The 17,861-nt window shown below is 35.7% G+C and overlaps 2 protein-coding genes across 3 annotated transcripts; one reads left to right on the top strand and one right to left on the bottom strand.

The window, feature by feature from the left end:
• Positions 1-3,080: 3,080 nt before the first annotated feature.
• On the top strand, positions 3,081-7,571 carry agxtb (alanine--glyoxylate and serine--pyruvate aminotransferase b). The gene is made up of 11 exons (XM_058764253.1): positions 3,081-3,383; positions 4,072-4,264; positions 4,380-4,444; positions 4,552-4,652; positions 5,036-5,106; positions 5,267-5,351; positions 5,464-5,562; positions 5,858-5,927; positions 6,778-6,873; positions 6,962-7,090; positions 7,169-7,571. Exons 1-11 carry the CDS (start codon positions 3,129-3,131, stop codon positions 7,274-7,276), a joined length of 1,272 nt encoding a protein of 423 aa, XP_058620236.1. The 5' UTR covers positions 3,081-3,128; the 3' UTR covers positions 7,277-7,571.
• Positions 7,572-7,617: 46 nt separating this feature from the next.
• On the bottom strand, positions 7,618-12,996 carry zgc:161973 (uncharacterized protein LOC556635 homolog). 2 transcript variants are annotated; one of them, XM_058764241.1, is made up of 10 exons: positions 12,800-12,996; positions 12,586-12,702; positions 12,387-12,491; positions 12,093-12,326; positions 9,707-9,904; positions 9,553-9,637; positions 9,056-9,138; positions 8,831-8,964; positions 8,594-8,715; positions 7,618-8,232 (listed from the first exon to the last, which is right to left on the bottom strand). In XM_058764241.1, exons 1-10 carry the CDS (start codon positions 12,913-12,915, stop codon positions 7,966-7,968), a joined length of 1,461 nt encoding a protein of 486 aa, XP_058620224.1. In that variant the 5' UTR covers positions 12,916-12,996; the 3' UTR covers positions 7,618-7,965. The 2 variants fall into 2 exon arrangements, with proteins under 2 accessions (XP_058620224.1, XP_058620216.1); XM_058764233.1 differs by having other exon boundaries at positions 9,511-9,637; positions 12,800-12,994.
• Between the last annotated feature and the right edge of the window lie 4,865 nt (positions 12,997-17,861).

A 17,861-nucleotide genomic window follows, 5' to 3' on the forward strand; every position in this document is an offset into this window, starting at 1 on the left:
ACTGATATCTGTTCAAAGGAATATTGACTGTACTAGGAACAGTGTCAAGCGGGGACAACAGGGAAGGCTGAAACAGGTTGTATGACAAGGAGGGTCCATTAAGGTCCTTTATGGTATATCCTGCTTATTGGGTGACAAAACAGAACTTTAGTAGACTAATAATAATAATAAAGAAAAAAAGAATCACAGTTGCATTATTTATGGAACCTTATTAAAATTTAAAAGCAAAAATTAAAAAGGTAAATACAGTTTTTTGACATGGTTTAAAATATGATATAAAAACACAATTACCTTTTTTCACTCTGATGCATAACCAGGCTTCCATAATAAGCAAGAAAAAGACAATATTCTTAAATTTCTTTTGAAGATAAATTTATATTGTTCTAAAGTCAAATTAAAAATGTTATAACTTCAATGGACTAAAATGGATTTACCAGAACAGCCCCATCTACTGGGCAGCTGACATTCTGCTCACTACATTACACAAGGACATCAATTTAAATGGTACCTGACAAACACACTTTTTTGAATTAGTTTTTGAATTGTAGTTTAATAGGGTCAAGGTCATCTATGTTTGCCTGAACATCTCCATTGCTCCATTGGCATTACATCAGGGTACATGTCCCGTCTTTCACAAAAGCATGGCAAGAGTTGAGCCGCTTCTGTCTCTTACTCTGGCCTGTGAAGTGGGTGTTTGAGCCCCACCACAGTGCAAAGGGCACACATAGGTAAACATTGCGTTTCCACTTATTTACTGTGCAGACTAATTATTTACTGCAGGATAAGTGATGGTGACCAGTGCTCTGGTCAAAGTCCCTGCTCTGACATCAGCATCTGCTTCCTATGACACAACTAGTGTGTTTTTAGAGAATCACTATGTTCTGATCAGGTACTTTTGTACAGAGTAAGCATTTATGTACTGAATGGGAACAGTACAATCTATTCATGTTCAAGGCTTTGTTAGTTATGTAAATACGGTAAGATTAATTAACATAGCTGAATATTAAAAAAGGAATAGTTTATCCAAGAATGATTTTTTTTTTCAAGACTGAAATGTAGTCTCCCTCAGGCCATCCAAAATTTAGATGAGTTTGGTTCTTCATGGGAATAAATTGGGAAAATTTAGCATTACATCACTTGATCCTCTGCAGCGAATGGGTGCCATCAGAACAGCATTATAAAAACATCACAATAATCCACAAGTAAACCACTCAACTCCAGTCCATCAGTTAATGACTTGTGAAGTGAAAGTCTGTGTGTTTGTAAGAAACAAATCCATCATCAATACGTAATTTAACCCTTGTTTCCAGCTAAAATACGAGTCCTCTATCCGATAATATTTCTTTCTCTAGTGAAAAAGTTGTTCTTGTCTGAATCAGGAGAGAAATATGCACAGATCAAGCACCGTTTATAAGCCAAGACAGTCCAGAACAGTTCTAAACAAATATGTTGGTTGGTGGACTTTTTTTTTTTTTTACTGGAGAAAGTGTTATTATGGATAGAGGACAGAAGTGACAGTTTAGAGCAGGTATGTCAAACTCAGTTCCTGGAGGGCCGGAGCCCTGCAGAGTTTAGAATCAACCCTATTAAACACACCTAAACTAGCTAATCAAGTCCTTCAGGTTTATTTGAAAAATACATGGTTTGTGTGTTGGAGCAGGGTTGGAACAAAACTTTTGACACCCCTGGTTTAGAGTTAAAAATCCTTAATGACTGTTCTTACGAACACGTAGCTTTTTGCTTCACAAGACATTAGTTGATGGACTGGAGTGGTGTGGATTATTGTGATGTTTTTATCAGCCGTATTGACTCTCATTCTGACGGCACCCATTCACTGCAGATGATCCATTAGTGAGCAAGCAAAAGCTCAAGTTCTCCAAATCCACTCTGATAAAGAAACAAACTCATCTACATCTTGGATGGCCTGAATTCAATGTATTTCAATTTTAGGTGCATTTTCCTTCAAACAGATCACACAAAAGTACAAACTTACTACCAGATACAGACTTTCTTAGAAATTAATGATTCAAATGCAAATAATATGAACAACTTCCTGTTTGCCATTATGTATTAGATATTACCTAGATATTATAAACTACTTCTTAAGCAGTATAAAAATAAGTTTTAATTTAGCTGTTTATAAACACCTTAAAATAAAAAAATTGCTTAACAGGTTAAAGATTGTAAACTGAAATATAAGAATTAAAAAAATAATGTGTGCAATAGTCATGCCTACACTAACATGCTCACATTTAATACCATATGCTGCACTGACCATGCAAGGGACAAATGAAATGTGAATTGATCTTAGAGAGAGAGAAAGAGAGAGAGAGAGAGAGAGAGTGTGTGTGTGTGTGTGTGTGTGTGTGTGTGCATTTTTGTTTCTTCACATCAGCCAATCAACCGTATTGAAAAAGGTACACTCCTTCTCTGAGCTGGTAAACAAGTGGGGAATGAATGAATCAATAGAACACCTCACCAAGATGTAAACAAAACTCACTTCTTGTCTGTTTATTTGTCTGATTATTTATTTACTCGTTTGTTTGATTGTTTTTTTTCAAATGCAGTCCTTTTGTGTTTCTAGATTTTTCTTTTTACCTGAAGAGGGACAGACATTACTAGGGTTTTTAAGATAACTTAAACAGTAGGCTATGAAACTCATTTACAGTATCTCCTAATCTAAAAATATTGGTAAATATGGATATTAAAAATATAAAATACTCGATTTAAATCCCTTGACTAATCAAAGGCACAGGGCAATTCAACTCTGTGAAAAAGTTCAGATAAACACGTGTGTTCTGTGTAAGTTTTTTTGTGACTATGGATTAAAATATTGATCTAAAGATGAAAGGACGAGAAAACAAAAACATACAGACTTACATAATAATACAGGACACCCTCTCTATCTTTTGGCTACCACCCTTTTCTATTTTGTTATCCCGTTCATAACATCTCTCATAATCATCTCTGGACCGTTATACCTTGTTTGGAAGATGAAGGGCGGGGGCATTTTGTGCCAAAAGCATGACGCATGTTGCTCTGTGGTCCAGGGGTCAAAGACCCGTTCGTTTAAAATGTTGGACAAAGGCAAAGTTTTGTCGTTCTAACGAACAGCAGTGAGAGAAAACATGATGCCGAGGAGCGTCCTATCCAGGTGCGCGCGCTTGACGCAGCAGGTGCCTTTGGAAAGCGCGCGGTCCACCAAACACGGCGTCCAACGCGGGATGTCCTCTGTCACCATCCCGCCACCAGCGTGCATGCTCCGGCCGCTCGAGGCTCCATTCCGGTACCTGTTTGGACCAGGACCCTCCAATGTGCCGCCTCGCGTTTTAGCAGCAGGAGGGAGACCAATAATAGGTCACATGCACTCGGAAATGTTCGGGGTAAATCTCACGCTACATTTTTACGCACAAATGCATTTTACAACTTTAATATGGATCGAAGGCAAATAACGTTTTCTAAGAAAATCTAGCTTAAAACACACGTAGCATGTTGTTAAAAATCTAATATTTGTATTCTTGTTGGTTTCATTAAAATAGCGTTCATAACAATAATTTAATGATCAAAATACAATTAAAGATCTGTAGTTTAGCCAAACAAAAAGTTAGGCTACAAAACTTAAACTTTTTTTTTCTTCTCAAAAACATAATCTTTAAACGCTTAGGCCTATGTAGGCTATTCTTTAAATATTTATATTCAAAACGTGCCTTTCTATAAAAAACTATATTTACTAAAGTTTAAGTATTCAACAATATTTTAGAAATAATTTAAATACTTTACATTTTATGCTATAAGATCTCAAAATAAAGCTTCACTGCTTATATTTTAAGAAATTAATCTAATCATGTCAAACTGCTCATGACATTTTTTAACAGCAGCAGAATCTCCAAATAGCTTCATTTTTTATTTATTTTTGAAAAAAAAAAATTAATTAATCTTTTTATATTCAAATGTTGGAATAATTGATTAATAGATCTAGGCCAAAAAGCATAATATATTGACAGCGTCATTTTGGCATCAGAACTGCATTTGTGGATGTTTGGAAAAGTCACTGCACATATTTTGCCATAGATTATGAATGATATCAAGAAGGGAATCCAGTACGCTTTTCAGACCAGTAACAACATGACACTGGCCATGAGTGGCTCTGGACACACAGCGATGGAGTGTGCAGTCTTCAACATTGTGGAGCCTGGAGAAAGCGTTCTCGTTGCCATCAATGGAATCTGGGGAGAACGAGTTGCAGAAATTGCTGAGCGGATGGGTATGAAACTAATAATAAAAATAATGCCAGCCCACTGGCGTTCTCTAGAAATTCACCCTTATTTGTAGAGAGTATGAGAGCATGCTTACTCTTTACCATCTTTCTGTTTTCCCAGGTGCAAAAGTTCACACCTTGGTTAAAACACCTGGAGAACATTTTACAAATGCAGAAATTGAACGGGTGAAACTACATGAAACTATACTATTAGTGATATACACATTTCAATTCCATATGCCACTGTAAGTTGGTATGACTAGTAAAGCAAACCAACATTTTACATTCTACAGGCTCTGGCTAAACATAAGCCAGTTCTCTTCTTTCTCACACACGGAGAGTCATCAGCTGGTCTGGTGCACCCAATGGACGGCATTGGTGATATTTGTCACAAGTAAGAATATTCTACGATCACTGTTGCACAAGTTACTTTAGTGCTTTTTTTTGCAAGAATTTCTGATTGGCGCACACTGTACAGATACACTTAGTTCTGACAATTGATTATTTGTTAAAAATAAATAAATACATCAAATAGAAACATTTTAAGAATGTAATGGTAAAATAAAAGGTTAATTTATACAAGTACACAGTATTACTTGTATTTTACATTACATGTTTTTCATTACTATAGTATTTTACACATATACAACACTGGAAAAAACCTGTGCTCTCAGAATTTTAAAGTTAAATATCTGTATTGTCTACTGCTCCCCCAAATCCTCTTTTCGAGCTATCCTTAACTTCATATACCTCTCTTGCATGGTTTTGTTTATACAGATACAACTGTATGCTCTTAGTGGATTCAGTGGCGTCACTGGGAGCTGCACCGCTTTTAATGGACCAACAAAGTGAGTGGATCAAAATATGAAGTTATTTAAATATAAAATTACATATATATGAAGTTTTATGAGCATAAAACCACAATGTTATTTAACAAGTCCATATTCTAAATCTCTGTGCAAAAGCGTGTGGATTGAATTCAACTGCTCAAACCTTTTTCCTTCATAGATATTGATATTCTCTATACTGGTTCCCAAAAAGCCTTGAATGCTCCACCCGGCACAGCACCAGTTTCATTCAGTGAAAGAGCATGGTGAGAAGAAATATTTGTGAATAAATACGAGTATGTGCTTGCATACATTGAATCATTCAAGCAGTTAGGGAAATCCACTAACCTTATCAATTTCTTCTCAAATTTGATATAGCCACAAGATGTTTAACAGGAAAACAAAGCCAGTATCCTACCTCCTTGATATGACCCACTTATCCAATTACTGGGGCAATGACGGCAAGCCAGAAAGAATGTAAGTACTGTAAATGCAAACTGTTGCTCTTGTGAGACCTAGTAGAGCATGTTTGCAAAACTCAATTTCTGCAGGGCCACAGTCCTGGAGAATATAGTTCCAACCCTGCTCCAACACACTTACCATACTGTAGTTTTCAAATAAACCTGAAGGACTTGATTACCTGGATCAGATGCATTTAATTAGGGTAGAAGCTAAACTGCAGGGCTGTGGCCCTCTATGAACTGAGTTTGCACGCCTGTTGTAGAGGATTAAGTTAAGGATTGTCTAAAGTTAACACTAATCTATGTTTCAGATACCATCACACAGGACCTGTCTCTGGTTTTTTTGCTCTGAGGGAAAGTCTTGCCATCCTGGCTGAAACGGTAGGGCCTAGATGTGTAAATGTTTTACTCAAAGCAAACATTTAACACCTTGCGCGTCATTATAATTCACTCTTTGATGGTTAACTTTTTGATCCTGAAGTCTACAATTATAGGACCTACTGCTTGTTTTCTCAACCATGTGTTTTTATTTATTTTTTTAACTATAACAGGCCGGGTGTCTAGATTTACAAATCTGTGATGTCACATACACTGCCATTCAAAAGTTTTGTATTTTTCATCGTATGCTCACCAAGGCTACATTTGTTCGATTAAAAATACAGTAAAACAGTGATAGTGAAATATTCATAGATGCAAACTCCTCACCCGTTAGTGACCTCTCACTTTTTTGAGATCAAAATGTCACCTTTCAAGGTCTTACAAGGGTAAATAAAGAACCGGTTGTTTCAATAAGTTTTGCATAGTATTTTCTTTACTCTTTACTTCAAAAGCTATGTTTAAAAAGGGTATATATTTTATGTATTTGAGGTCAGAGATGTGGGAACAGTGAAGAGAGAGGGGGCAAAAATTTTGCATTTTAGGTCAGCATTGCCATCTAATCAGCCAATATTAGGTTAAATAGACTGCATGACACTTCATCTTTTATAACATGGGATTTTGACCACATATATTCAATCTTGATTTTTGTAAAATGTTGCAACAAGATGTTAAATGTAATTTATTCCAGTGATGGCAAAGCTGAATTTTCACCACAAACCACAAACTTTTGAATGATAGTGTATCCGTTTCAAATGTATACACAGTATGTCTGCTATTAGGCAATTACTATACTTGAGTTTTGTTGTTGTTTTTTTATGACTGATATCTAATAATTCTAAAATGTCTGCTCAAGGGTCTTGAGAACTCATGGAGGCATCACACAGAAGTTGCAGAGTACTTCTGGAAGGGCTTGGAAGACCTGGGCTTAAAGCTGTTTATCAAGGACAAGGTAACTGTTGGTGACTTCACTATTAATTCTCAGAACAATAATATAACCTAAAAGAGAAAGCAATTCAAATACATATCCATTCCCGAAGGATCTAAGATTACCCTCCGTCACCACCATTGCCATCCCTGAAGGGTATAACTGGAAAGAATTGCTGGCTTATATCATGAAGCATCACCAAATCGAGTTTACAGGAGGTCTAGGGCCCTCTGTTGGCATGGTGAGTAAAAGATTGTCAACAAAAAAATGATGCATTCAACTACATGACTGAATAATCATCCACTCAACTGTTTTCTAGGTATTGCGGATTGGGCTCATGGGATACAACTGCAACAAGGCCAATGCTGCAATGGCTCTCGCAGCTCTGGAAGACGCTTTAAAGCAGTGTCGAAAGTCCAAAGCCTGAAGGCTACTGTTGACCTGTATATTTTTTGCAGTTTCATATGGTGATGCTTGTAGTGCAAAAATTACACACTAATGTAAAGGAAGAGTTATTATATAGGATGTCTCATAATGGTTGGTATAATGAGGAAGAATTTCAGCTGATTAGAAATTGTACATTATGCCTCCCATTGAACCAAAACCAGCTGTTTTGAACGTGTTTCTCAATGTCCTTTTTAAAGTTTCAACAAGCATCACTCCAGCACTTGAATGACCTTTATAAAAACATTACTGAGAAATAAATCATTAATATAATTTCATCATTTGGGTTTACAATGTGAGTTCAGTTACACAATACACAGGATGTTCAAACCACTGTGTTATTTATTCTCCTTTTGAAAATTCTTTGACTAAATATGAGAAACATAATGCCAAAAATAAACTTTAACAACATTTACCAAATTTAAATTAGTACTGAAATAAAAAAAAAAAATAGGCCTAGTGCTTTGGCATTTCCAGAAAAACAAAACATAAAAAAAGCAAAACCTCAATGCCTCTGAAACTCGACAAAACATTTCAGACATCTACGTTAACAAACTGCCAAAAAGCAAATTTACATGAACAAGAATACATCTTCGAATACATACAACTCAAAGCACTGCCAGAATCATTTCAACTTTTCTAAACATTAACCAGCTAGGGATTGCAACAGTTTCAACATTCTCCCCTAAAGTGCCTTTTCACTTTGGCTGCTGGGAACATAGTAACTAACTGCACCAAAAGGTAGTGCTGAAACTCCTCCATCAACACAAAGGTCATTTTGACCTTCCCCTCGGCATCCTCGTAAAGGACGATGAACTGCTCACCTACATGCTCCAAGTCCAGCACTCTTTGTCTTCTGTACATTTTTACAGTAGAACTCACACACCAGAAGGGACGCTGAGCTTCATCCAGCACCGTCAGAGTCATCATGCAGCAACGCTGGAGATGTGGAGCAAGTAAACATTGCTGTTTTATCATTCCTTGATAATGGAAGCAAGTTAAGGACATGCATATCTAACTAAAATACACAAGAAACAGTGTGTCAGCATTGCTACATTCTCAGGTTGTAAATCCAGTTATCAACTCAAAGCTGCACATAAAGTGCACTTAACTACAGACTTTTAGTATTTGGCCTTGTTTATGTTCCCCATTCGCACACATCGTGATACCTACCAATCTATTTATAGACAGTCTCCTAAGAATAGCATGCCAGCACTGACTAACCAGTCATTTCCAGGGAGAAATGAAGTCTAAATAAAGTGGCCAATGAGCATAAGAATCAGGAATGAATCATAGGTACCTCAACTTCTCCCTGCAATCCCTCTGCTTGCCATGGAAGACTGATCTTCGCCACAGGCACGTGTTCGGATACATTAGCGAAATCAATGGCGATTAACTGCACAAATTCCCCTTGTGACATCACTGTGAAGCCAAAGAACATTCATATTATTCACATCGTATAATTTAAACATCAAAAAGTTGCTCATAATTTGGTGAAAATCACTACGGAGGGGAATAAATGTAAAAATGGGTTTACCTCTGCGGGTGTACAGTGGGGAAAAACGCTGACACATGATTCGCCGAACTGGATTGTGAAGCACAATGTGCAGAGTGTATCCATGGCGGCTACAGTCAGGGTCCACAGCACTGTCATCTGCAGGTATGTAGGGACTATTGATGTGAACAAACATACTTTGTGTTAAGGGACTGTGTGACAAGTGATCAACTTCAAAGAAATAAATATCCATTAAGTGTTTTGTACCAAAATCTTGAACCGAGAAGACTTCTTTCAATCAGTTTGTGGAAGTGCAGGTTGATCATGATGAAGGCAATTCTCCAATTGCCCTACAAACACCACAGATGAACATTATATATCCTGTTTTGTTTTTTTAAATGTTTTCAAAAACTATATAAAGTTAATATTTTTAAAAATCTTAATGTTTTATATTATGGATACACCAAGCAAGTAATTTAGATTATTATTTCCATGTTATGGCTGATAAGAAATAAATTACATTAAAATTCTACACTTTTCTAAATAAATAAAATTTAAAAAAAAAAAATCATTTTAAATGCTGCAAGTGAATTTAGGCACCATAACATTAAAAGGTAAGGTATTAATATACACACACATCCAATATAGACCGATAATCAATATAGTACTGAAATACTGTATTGTGCATCCCTAATACACCTTGGCTAAATATATCAATATACCCGCCAGAGTCCGATGATGACCCCTTTATCAAACTGCAGCACCTTCACAAGCCTGTCAGCGCCAAAGAATGACCAATGTCCTGTTCTTTGCAAAGCTGTCTTGCGAATCAGAGAGCGCCACCTTGGCCTGCAAAATGAGAGGCATTAGTCAGAGGAGTATGTATTATGCTACAGATTATTCAGATGTGTTTCTTACTTGTCTCCTGGAGCTGGTGAAGCTGGACACATTATTCCATGAAGCTGCAGGCTATTAAGAGTGAACATGAACGGCCAGAAACTTTGGCTCCAGCACACTGTAACCGATGAATCTTCGAAGAAAGTGTGCGTCTGCTTATAGACACTTTCCCGTCCATGCCTATTTGTGAGTGTGATCTCCCACTGAATGTGTAACCTCCTGTAAAACACAGCAAGCACAGGTGTATTTCCTCACTTTCACTATGGACATGTTCTAAAACATTTGACAGCCAGAAAGCAACCAGGGCCCGTATTCACAAAACATTTTATCTTACCACTAAGAGTTCTCCTAAATAGCAGTAAAAGTTTTTAGCTAAGAGTTTTCTCTTAAAACCTATTCACAGAGCTGCTGAGACAAACTTTTACTAAGGAATAGAGAGAAGTCTTAAGCTAAGAGTAAGGGGGAGGGGTTGACCTCGTTGCTATGGATGACGTCAGTGTGCTTACTAACTATGCACACAGTGATTGGCTGATAGTCTCTGTCAGAGATTTATTCATAGAAATATTGTAGAGCACAATATGTTGCCATATTCAAATAAAGGTTTAAAAAATAATGTTAATTGCCACATACAAATAAAGATTTTAAAATGCAGGCTAAGCGTCACTAATTAAACAAGTATATGTTCAGCTAAATGTCAGCCTCTTGCATGTATGCTTCTCATAGCGGATATGCATATAAACCACCTTTTAATTAATGGAGTAGAATAATTATGACTGATAGTAAGACATGCAAACGTAATAGAAAACCAAACTGGATGCAAGAACAGCTGTAACTTCTTGCCCAACTGGTTAATGAAAAGGGTATAATCAAAGGAAAATTTGGAGTTGGGATAACCTCCAAACCCTAAAGGCGATATCTTTTTAAAAGCTCATTATCATCAAATGTTTCTAAAATGTTTATATTCTGAGGCAGATTGCTGGCAGCAGCCATTTTTGGATAGTTGTGAGTTGGTCTTAGTGACTTAGGAGTCCTCTTCACTACTCCTAACGTTTCAGATTTAGGAGCTAGTTTTAGTGATAAAATGCTTTGTGAAATACTCTTAGCGCAAAAATTTAGGAGTCCTAAATTTAGGACTGACACGCCCACTATTTGAAAGATTTTCTCCTAAATCGGCAAGTTAGGAGCCACTTTTAGCCTTAAGATGTTTTGTGAATACGGGCCCTGATGCTTTAAAGGGATAATTCACCCATGAATGAATATTTTCTGAAAATGTATTCATCCTCAGGAGAGGAATGTGCATAGATTGTGCACAATTCTAAACAAATACGTTGGTGGATTTTGATGTGGGAGTATTATGAATCTCACTGATGTATTTGATTTTTACAAACAAGCAGCTTTTCACTTCAAAAGACATTAACTGATGGACTGGAGTTGTGTGTTTTTAATCAGCCGTTTGGACTCTCATTCTGACGGCACCCATTCACTGCAGAAGATCCATTGGTGAGCAAGTGATGTAATGCTAAAGTTCTCAAAATCTGCTCTGATAAAGAAAAACTCATCTACATCTTGGATGGACTGAGGGCGAGCAAATTTTTACATTTTGGTTTAACTCTTCATTTAAATTTTATAGATAGACTTTTATAGTTGGTTACACTAATATCTTTTTTTTTTTTTTTTACTTTTATTCACCCACGTAGTTTGCAAAACCTGTAAGTGTTGCTATTTGATTTATGTTCAAAGTGTATTTACTTGTGTCACAAAATGTCTCGCATATCATAGCAAGAGTAATATAGCATAGCAAGACATATTCTAAAACAACATCTTGCTATGCTGTAGAAGACATATTAAATTAATTTAGGGAATTAATTAAATGAAAAAGTAGCACGTACCTGTATGCATTAAAAAAAAATATATTTTTTAATTATTTATAAAATTATATTTAATATCTCACAATATGTTTTTATATCTTTCAAGTATAAAATAATGATTTAATATTATAATAAAAATATTTAAATAAAACAAATCACAAATATTTAGCAAATTGGTTCTTTATATTTGTTATCGGACAAACATAAAACACAAAAATGTAAAAATCTTCTGTATCAGACAGAAAAAAATTATTAACTACTCAATTTTAAATAATAGAAATTGTTTCATAAATGCTTTGATTGAAATGCATTGTTTTTTCTTTTTAAATAAATGTCTCTTCGGTTTATATTTTGATGCATTCATAGATTTTTGTTTTTGCTAAAGGGCTCAATTGCTTATATGGTCTACTGCAGTTCTCGGTAAGATAAAATACACATTACGCAAGTAATGAAAAATGCTTTTGTGTAGAACTAATGAGCATAACTGGAAAAAAATATCTTTCTGCCCTGTTGAAAAGCGGCAAGCACTTATGTTCTACCTGAGAACATGCTCCGTCAGAGTTGGCATGCCTGTGTGCGGGTTCTTGTGTTTTAGCTCTGTTTTCCACAGGGTGTCCTTGTAGCCAGCCATCTCCTTGAGCAGCAGCTTCTTCCAGTATCCAGCAGGCTTCTCCTCCACAATTGTGCTGCTCACGACTTCTTTAATCATGCTTACTTGGGGTCTCCACACTTTCTTTTCAATCTCAGAAGCATACAACACAGACCACAGAGCACTGGACGTCCATGTTAATATATAATATTCCTTATTCAAAATATTTATATCATGAACTCACTTGCTGTTAGCCAGATCATGAAACCGCTTGTTGACAAAGCTGATGTTGAACAGAGAGGAGGCATCCAGAAAGGAAAGGATCTTCAAGATGATCTCAGAAGGCAATCTAAGATAGACAGATAACATGCAGTACAGCTTTGCTGTACGATATGCAATAATATACATCTTATGCAAACTTAAATATTTGCACGTGGATTAACCTCTCCATATAATTTCCATGGCTGCCCTTTGCGCACAGTTCAAACACAGGCCGAGTTTTACACGGTTCACGTTGCAACCTGCAAGGCGTCGCCATGGAGGTGTCATGATCTCTCCGCCTATGACAAATGAAAAATAAACTTTCAGTCTAGCTATATGAAGTGTGTCATTATCATTATATATTGTTTAAACCTCCAACGCGACTCGACTGCCTACCTTCTCGCACGAACAAATTCTTCAACCTGAGTATCTCCACGTGCAGGTGAATTTTGTTCACCTTTCTCAAGGCCTCCTCTTAAAATGCGGAGAAACTCGCCAAGACCAGTAGCCATGATGAGTTTAAGGCGTTTGAACTCACTCTCATTACTAACTGATGACCCTGCTGGCCTATGACCTCACAACTGAGCTACAGGGAAGAGATCACCGACTGGTTTTATTTTTAGTTAGAAAGTAGGCTAACTGATGATTTTAGAGTTAAGATATCAAATAAAAATGTAAATATAACATATGTTTTTCAACAGCTTTAAATGACCATTTGGATCATAAAACCATTCTGCAGGAATAAAGTGGCATGTACCTGTATAAAAATATTTATAATATACATATATATATATATATATATATATATATATATATATATATATATTTCATAGTGAGATTATATTGAAGTAAAATTATGTTAAATTAAAATTTAAATATAACAATGGTTTTAAATTGTGTCTGTTCTATTGGATTCTCACAGTTTGACAATAAAAAATGTACAATGAATAGTTGCCTTGTTACTATGTGTTGTTATGTAGATATTTGTTTTATTAAAAACAACATTTCGGCAGCTTTATTTTATTTTTATTTTGTTTAATCTCAACTGATGATTTTAGAGTTTAGTTCAAATTAAGATATCAAATTAAAATGTAAATATAACTTGAATATACATCTGTTATATTGGATTCTCACAGTTTGACAATAAAAAATTACAATGAATAGCTGACGTCTTGTGTTGCACTGTATATACAGTGCCTATAAAAAGTATCCATGCCCCTTAATTTTTTTTTTTTCACATTTTGTTATGTTGCTGCCTTTTGTTAAACTGCTTTAAATTATTTTTTTCCACATCAATGTACACTCCATACACCATAATGACAAAGCAAAAAACAAACAAAAAAAAAGGTTTTAACATCTTTGTAAATTTTTTAAAAATAAAATACTTAAATGATTCCGTTGCATAATTATTCATACCCTCATCTGGGACAGTTGGAATTTAGCTCAAGAGCATTCATATTGCTTGTAGATGTTACTACACTTTGAGTGAAGTTAACCTGTGGCAGTTTCAATTGAATTGGTTTGATTTGGAAAGGCACACACATCTTAATAAAAGGTCTAACAGATGAAAATGCATATCAGAGCAAAAACCAAGCCCTGAGGTAAAAAAAAAAAAACTGCCTGTAGAGCTCAGAAACAGCATTGCATCAATAAGCCACGCATCTGGGGAAGAGTTCAGAAAAAATTCTGCTGCACTGAAGGTTCACAGATGCATGTTGTCTCTGATACCCTTAATGGAAGAAGTTTGAAACAACCAGGACTCTTCCTAGAGCTGGCCTCCTGACCAAACTGAGAAACTGATGGAGAAGGGCCTTCTCTAGACTGGTGACCAAGAAGATGATAGTCACTCTAGTTGAGCTTCATGATCATATATGCAGATGGGAGTAACCTACAGAAGGACAAACATCACTGCAACACTCCACCGATCTGGGCTTTATGGCGGTGTGGCCAAACTCAATCCCTCTTCAGTTAAGACACATGAAAACACACTTGGAATTTGCAAAAAAGCACCTAAAGGACCCTCAGACTCTGAGAAACAAGATTCTGCGGTGTGATGAACCTCAATTCTAAGCATCATGTTTGAAGGAAACCAGCTGTGCTCATCACCTGCAGAGTACAACCTGAATTCCGGAAAGGTTGGGACGTTTTTTAAATTTGAATAATATTAAAACTAAAAGAATTTCAAATCACATGAACCAATATTTTATTCATAATAGAACATAGATAACATAACAAGTTAATGCACAAAATGAGCTCATTTCAAATTTGATGCCTGCTACAGGTCTCAAAATAGTTGGGACGGGGGCATGTTTACCATGGTGTAATATCTCCTCTTCTTTTCAAAACAGTTTGAAGACGTCTAGGCATCGAGGTTATGAGTTTCAGGAGTTTTGGTGTTGGAATTTGGTCCCATTCTTGCCTGATATAGGTTTCCAGCTGCTGAAGAGTTTGTGGTCGTCTTTGACATATTTTTAGTTTAATGATGCACCAAATGTTCTCTATAGGCGAAAGATCTGGACTGCAGGCAGACCAAATCAGCACCCGGACTCTTCTACTACGAAGCCATGCTGGTAATAGCTGCAGTATGTGGTTTTGCATTGTCCTGCAGAAATACACAAGGCCTTCCCTGAAATACACATCATCTGGAGAGGAGGATATGTTGCTCTAAAACCTTTATATACCTTTCAGCATTCATAGTGCCTTCCAAAACGTGCAAGCTGCCCATACCGCATGCACTTATGCACCCCCATACCATCAGAGATGCTGGCTTTTGAACTGAACGCTGATAACACGCTGGAAGGTATCCCTCCTCTTTAGCCCGGAGGACACAACGTCCAACAAGATTGTCAAATTTGGACTCGTCTGACCATAGAACACTTTTCCACTTTGAAACAGTTCATTTTAAATGAGCCTTGGACCACAGGACACGACGGCGCTTCTGGACCATGTTCACATATGGCTTCCTTTTTGTATGATAGAGCTTTAGTTGGCATCTGCAGATGGCATGGCGGATTGTGTAAATGGGCCCATTTAGTAATGTCAATGACAGAATCATCCCAGTCAGCAAACAAATTTGGCCCAGATTTGGCATGCATCTGGCACAGCTGGCATTCTTCCGGCACTGGCATACAGCTTGTGGGCCAAACATGGCCTGGGTTTGGCAGAGATGGTACCGGGTTTAAGACGGCACACAAGACATGGGACAGATGTCAAATGTAGTATTTGGCCCAGATGTCAAATATAGATATGTGGGCCACATAAGTATTGCCGATCTTGACCCATATTTAAAATCCATTTCAAATATTTTTGAGTAAAATGCCAATGTTTTCCTGTACAGAAAGGTAATATATTCACATATATGTGAAACACTGTTAAATATATTTTGAAAATATATTTTTAAAATGCATAAGGGTCATTCTACAGAAACGTCCACTTTTGGTATGGCAAAATGTCTTAAAAAAATTTTAATTTTTTTTTTACATTTAAACTTAAACCACATTATTAGATTACCTTTTGACTTTATGAATACATATAAATGACAGCTTAATTTTTTTTTTTAAAGTTTTTTTGTGCAATTATTTCAAGACCACATGTAGCATTTTTTTTGTCACTGGTGTTACCTTCTTTAGCAATATTAAAAGTTTTTATGAAATATTATTTCTAAAAAAAAAAAAAAATCAGCACATGTAGTCAGAGTTACAGAAAAATAATGAAAATGCAAGAAATAAGGAGATTATGTTTTATTTATTTAATGTGACAGACAAAAACAGTACAGTAACACAGTAACACCAGTGACAGTAACACCAGTGACACATAAGACCTGATATACTGATCGTCACTGGTGTTATCCATAAGGAAGGTAACACCAGTGACGGTAACACCAGTGACAATTTTCATGAAAAATGCATTTTACAAAATGTCTGCTGCAAGGTATCAAACCATATGTTGTCAATCATGGCATACTCACTAAATTAAGTAGTTTAATCCATTTGTATTATAGTTTTTTTTTACATTTCCCTAACAATAAATAGGTCACACCAGAGACATCAACTAAAAGCTTCATATGAAATCATGAGATAAATGAGAAAATTTATCATAACTGAAAAGAAACAGTGGACTAAACATGGGGCTTTTTTCATAGATGTTTAGAAAATAGGAAGGAAGAAGTTGAGTGATGTCATCAGTGTGATTTTTTATTCCAAAATAAAAGACTTTTGTTAAGCGGTAACATCAGTGACACAACTCCAGGGGACCACTATTTTCATTTTATATTTTATAATATTGTTTTGGCATTTTGTTTTATTATGCCATTTATATCATATATTTGATAGTTATGAATAGACTTTTGTATTTTAAATGGTAGAAAATCCTGTTTTTGCTCTCAAAATAAAGCACTTTCCCTCTGTACATGGCTGTGGGGACGAGCAGTTTTGTGGTACTTGGAATTCTATATAATTAATTAAAAAAAATATTGCCACATTGATGGCTCAGGAAGGTGTAATTGTTCAAATAACATATTGTTTCATTTTAAAATATAAAAAAAATTGTAACCCTAATGTGTATTTCAATTGTAATATTTCTTTAAAGTCTAGGGACAGAAAAGTAGACATTTCTGTAGAACATAAAGCTCATGTTGTGTGTTATTATGTGTTTACTTGTATGCAAAATTATATTCATGCCTCATATGATATTATATATTATACAGTATACTATAGAATAGTATATTCTGTTGTTATATATATATATATATATATATATATATATATATATATATATATTCATCTGCCATTCATTTGGCTCTGGCATACTGCATGTGGGCCAAACATGGCCTGGGTTTGGCAGAGGTGGTACCAGGTTTAAGACGGCACACAAGACATGGGCCAGATGTCAAATGTAGATATGTGGGCCACATAAGTATTGCTGATCTCGACCCACATTTGAAATCCATTTCAAATATTTTTGACTAAAATCCCAATGTTTTCCCGTACAGAAAGGTAATATATTCACATATATGTGAAACACTGTTAAATATATTGAAATGCATTCTGAAAATATATTTTTAAAATGCAGAACATAAAGCTCATATTGTGTGTTTAATTGTGTTTACATGTGAAATTATATTTATGCCTCATATGATATTATATGATATGATATTATATGTTATATTATAGAATAGTATATCCTGTTGTATTATTTATATACAACTGACTTCAAACAATGTTTTGCATTCACTGCTTTCATATTCTCATTCAATTTACAGTTTGATGTAGGCCTACTAAACAATACATGATGAAGTTTCAGGACATTTTATTTGACTTTTATGTACTATTTATGTAAATGCATAACTTTGATGTGTTTTAGGCCATGTTGGCCAATCAGAAGCCTGAAAAAGTTTCCAGTAGGCGGACATAACAGCGCAAGCTCCGACGTCACAAGCCAAAAACTGGTTTTGCTGTCT

The sequence above is a fragment of the Onychostoma macrolepis genome, chromosome 02 (assembly GCF_012432095.1).
Source record: "Onychostoma macrolepis isolate SWU-2019 chromosome 02, ASM1243209v1, whole genome shotgun sequence".
NCBI lineage: Eukaryota > Metazoa > Chordata > Actinopteri > Cypriniformes > Cyprinidae > Onychostoma > Onychostoma macrolepis.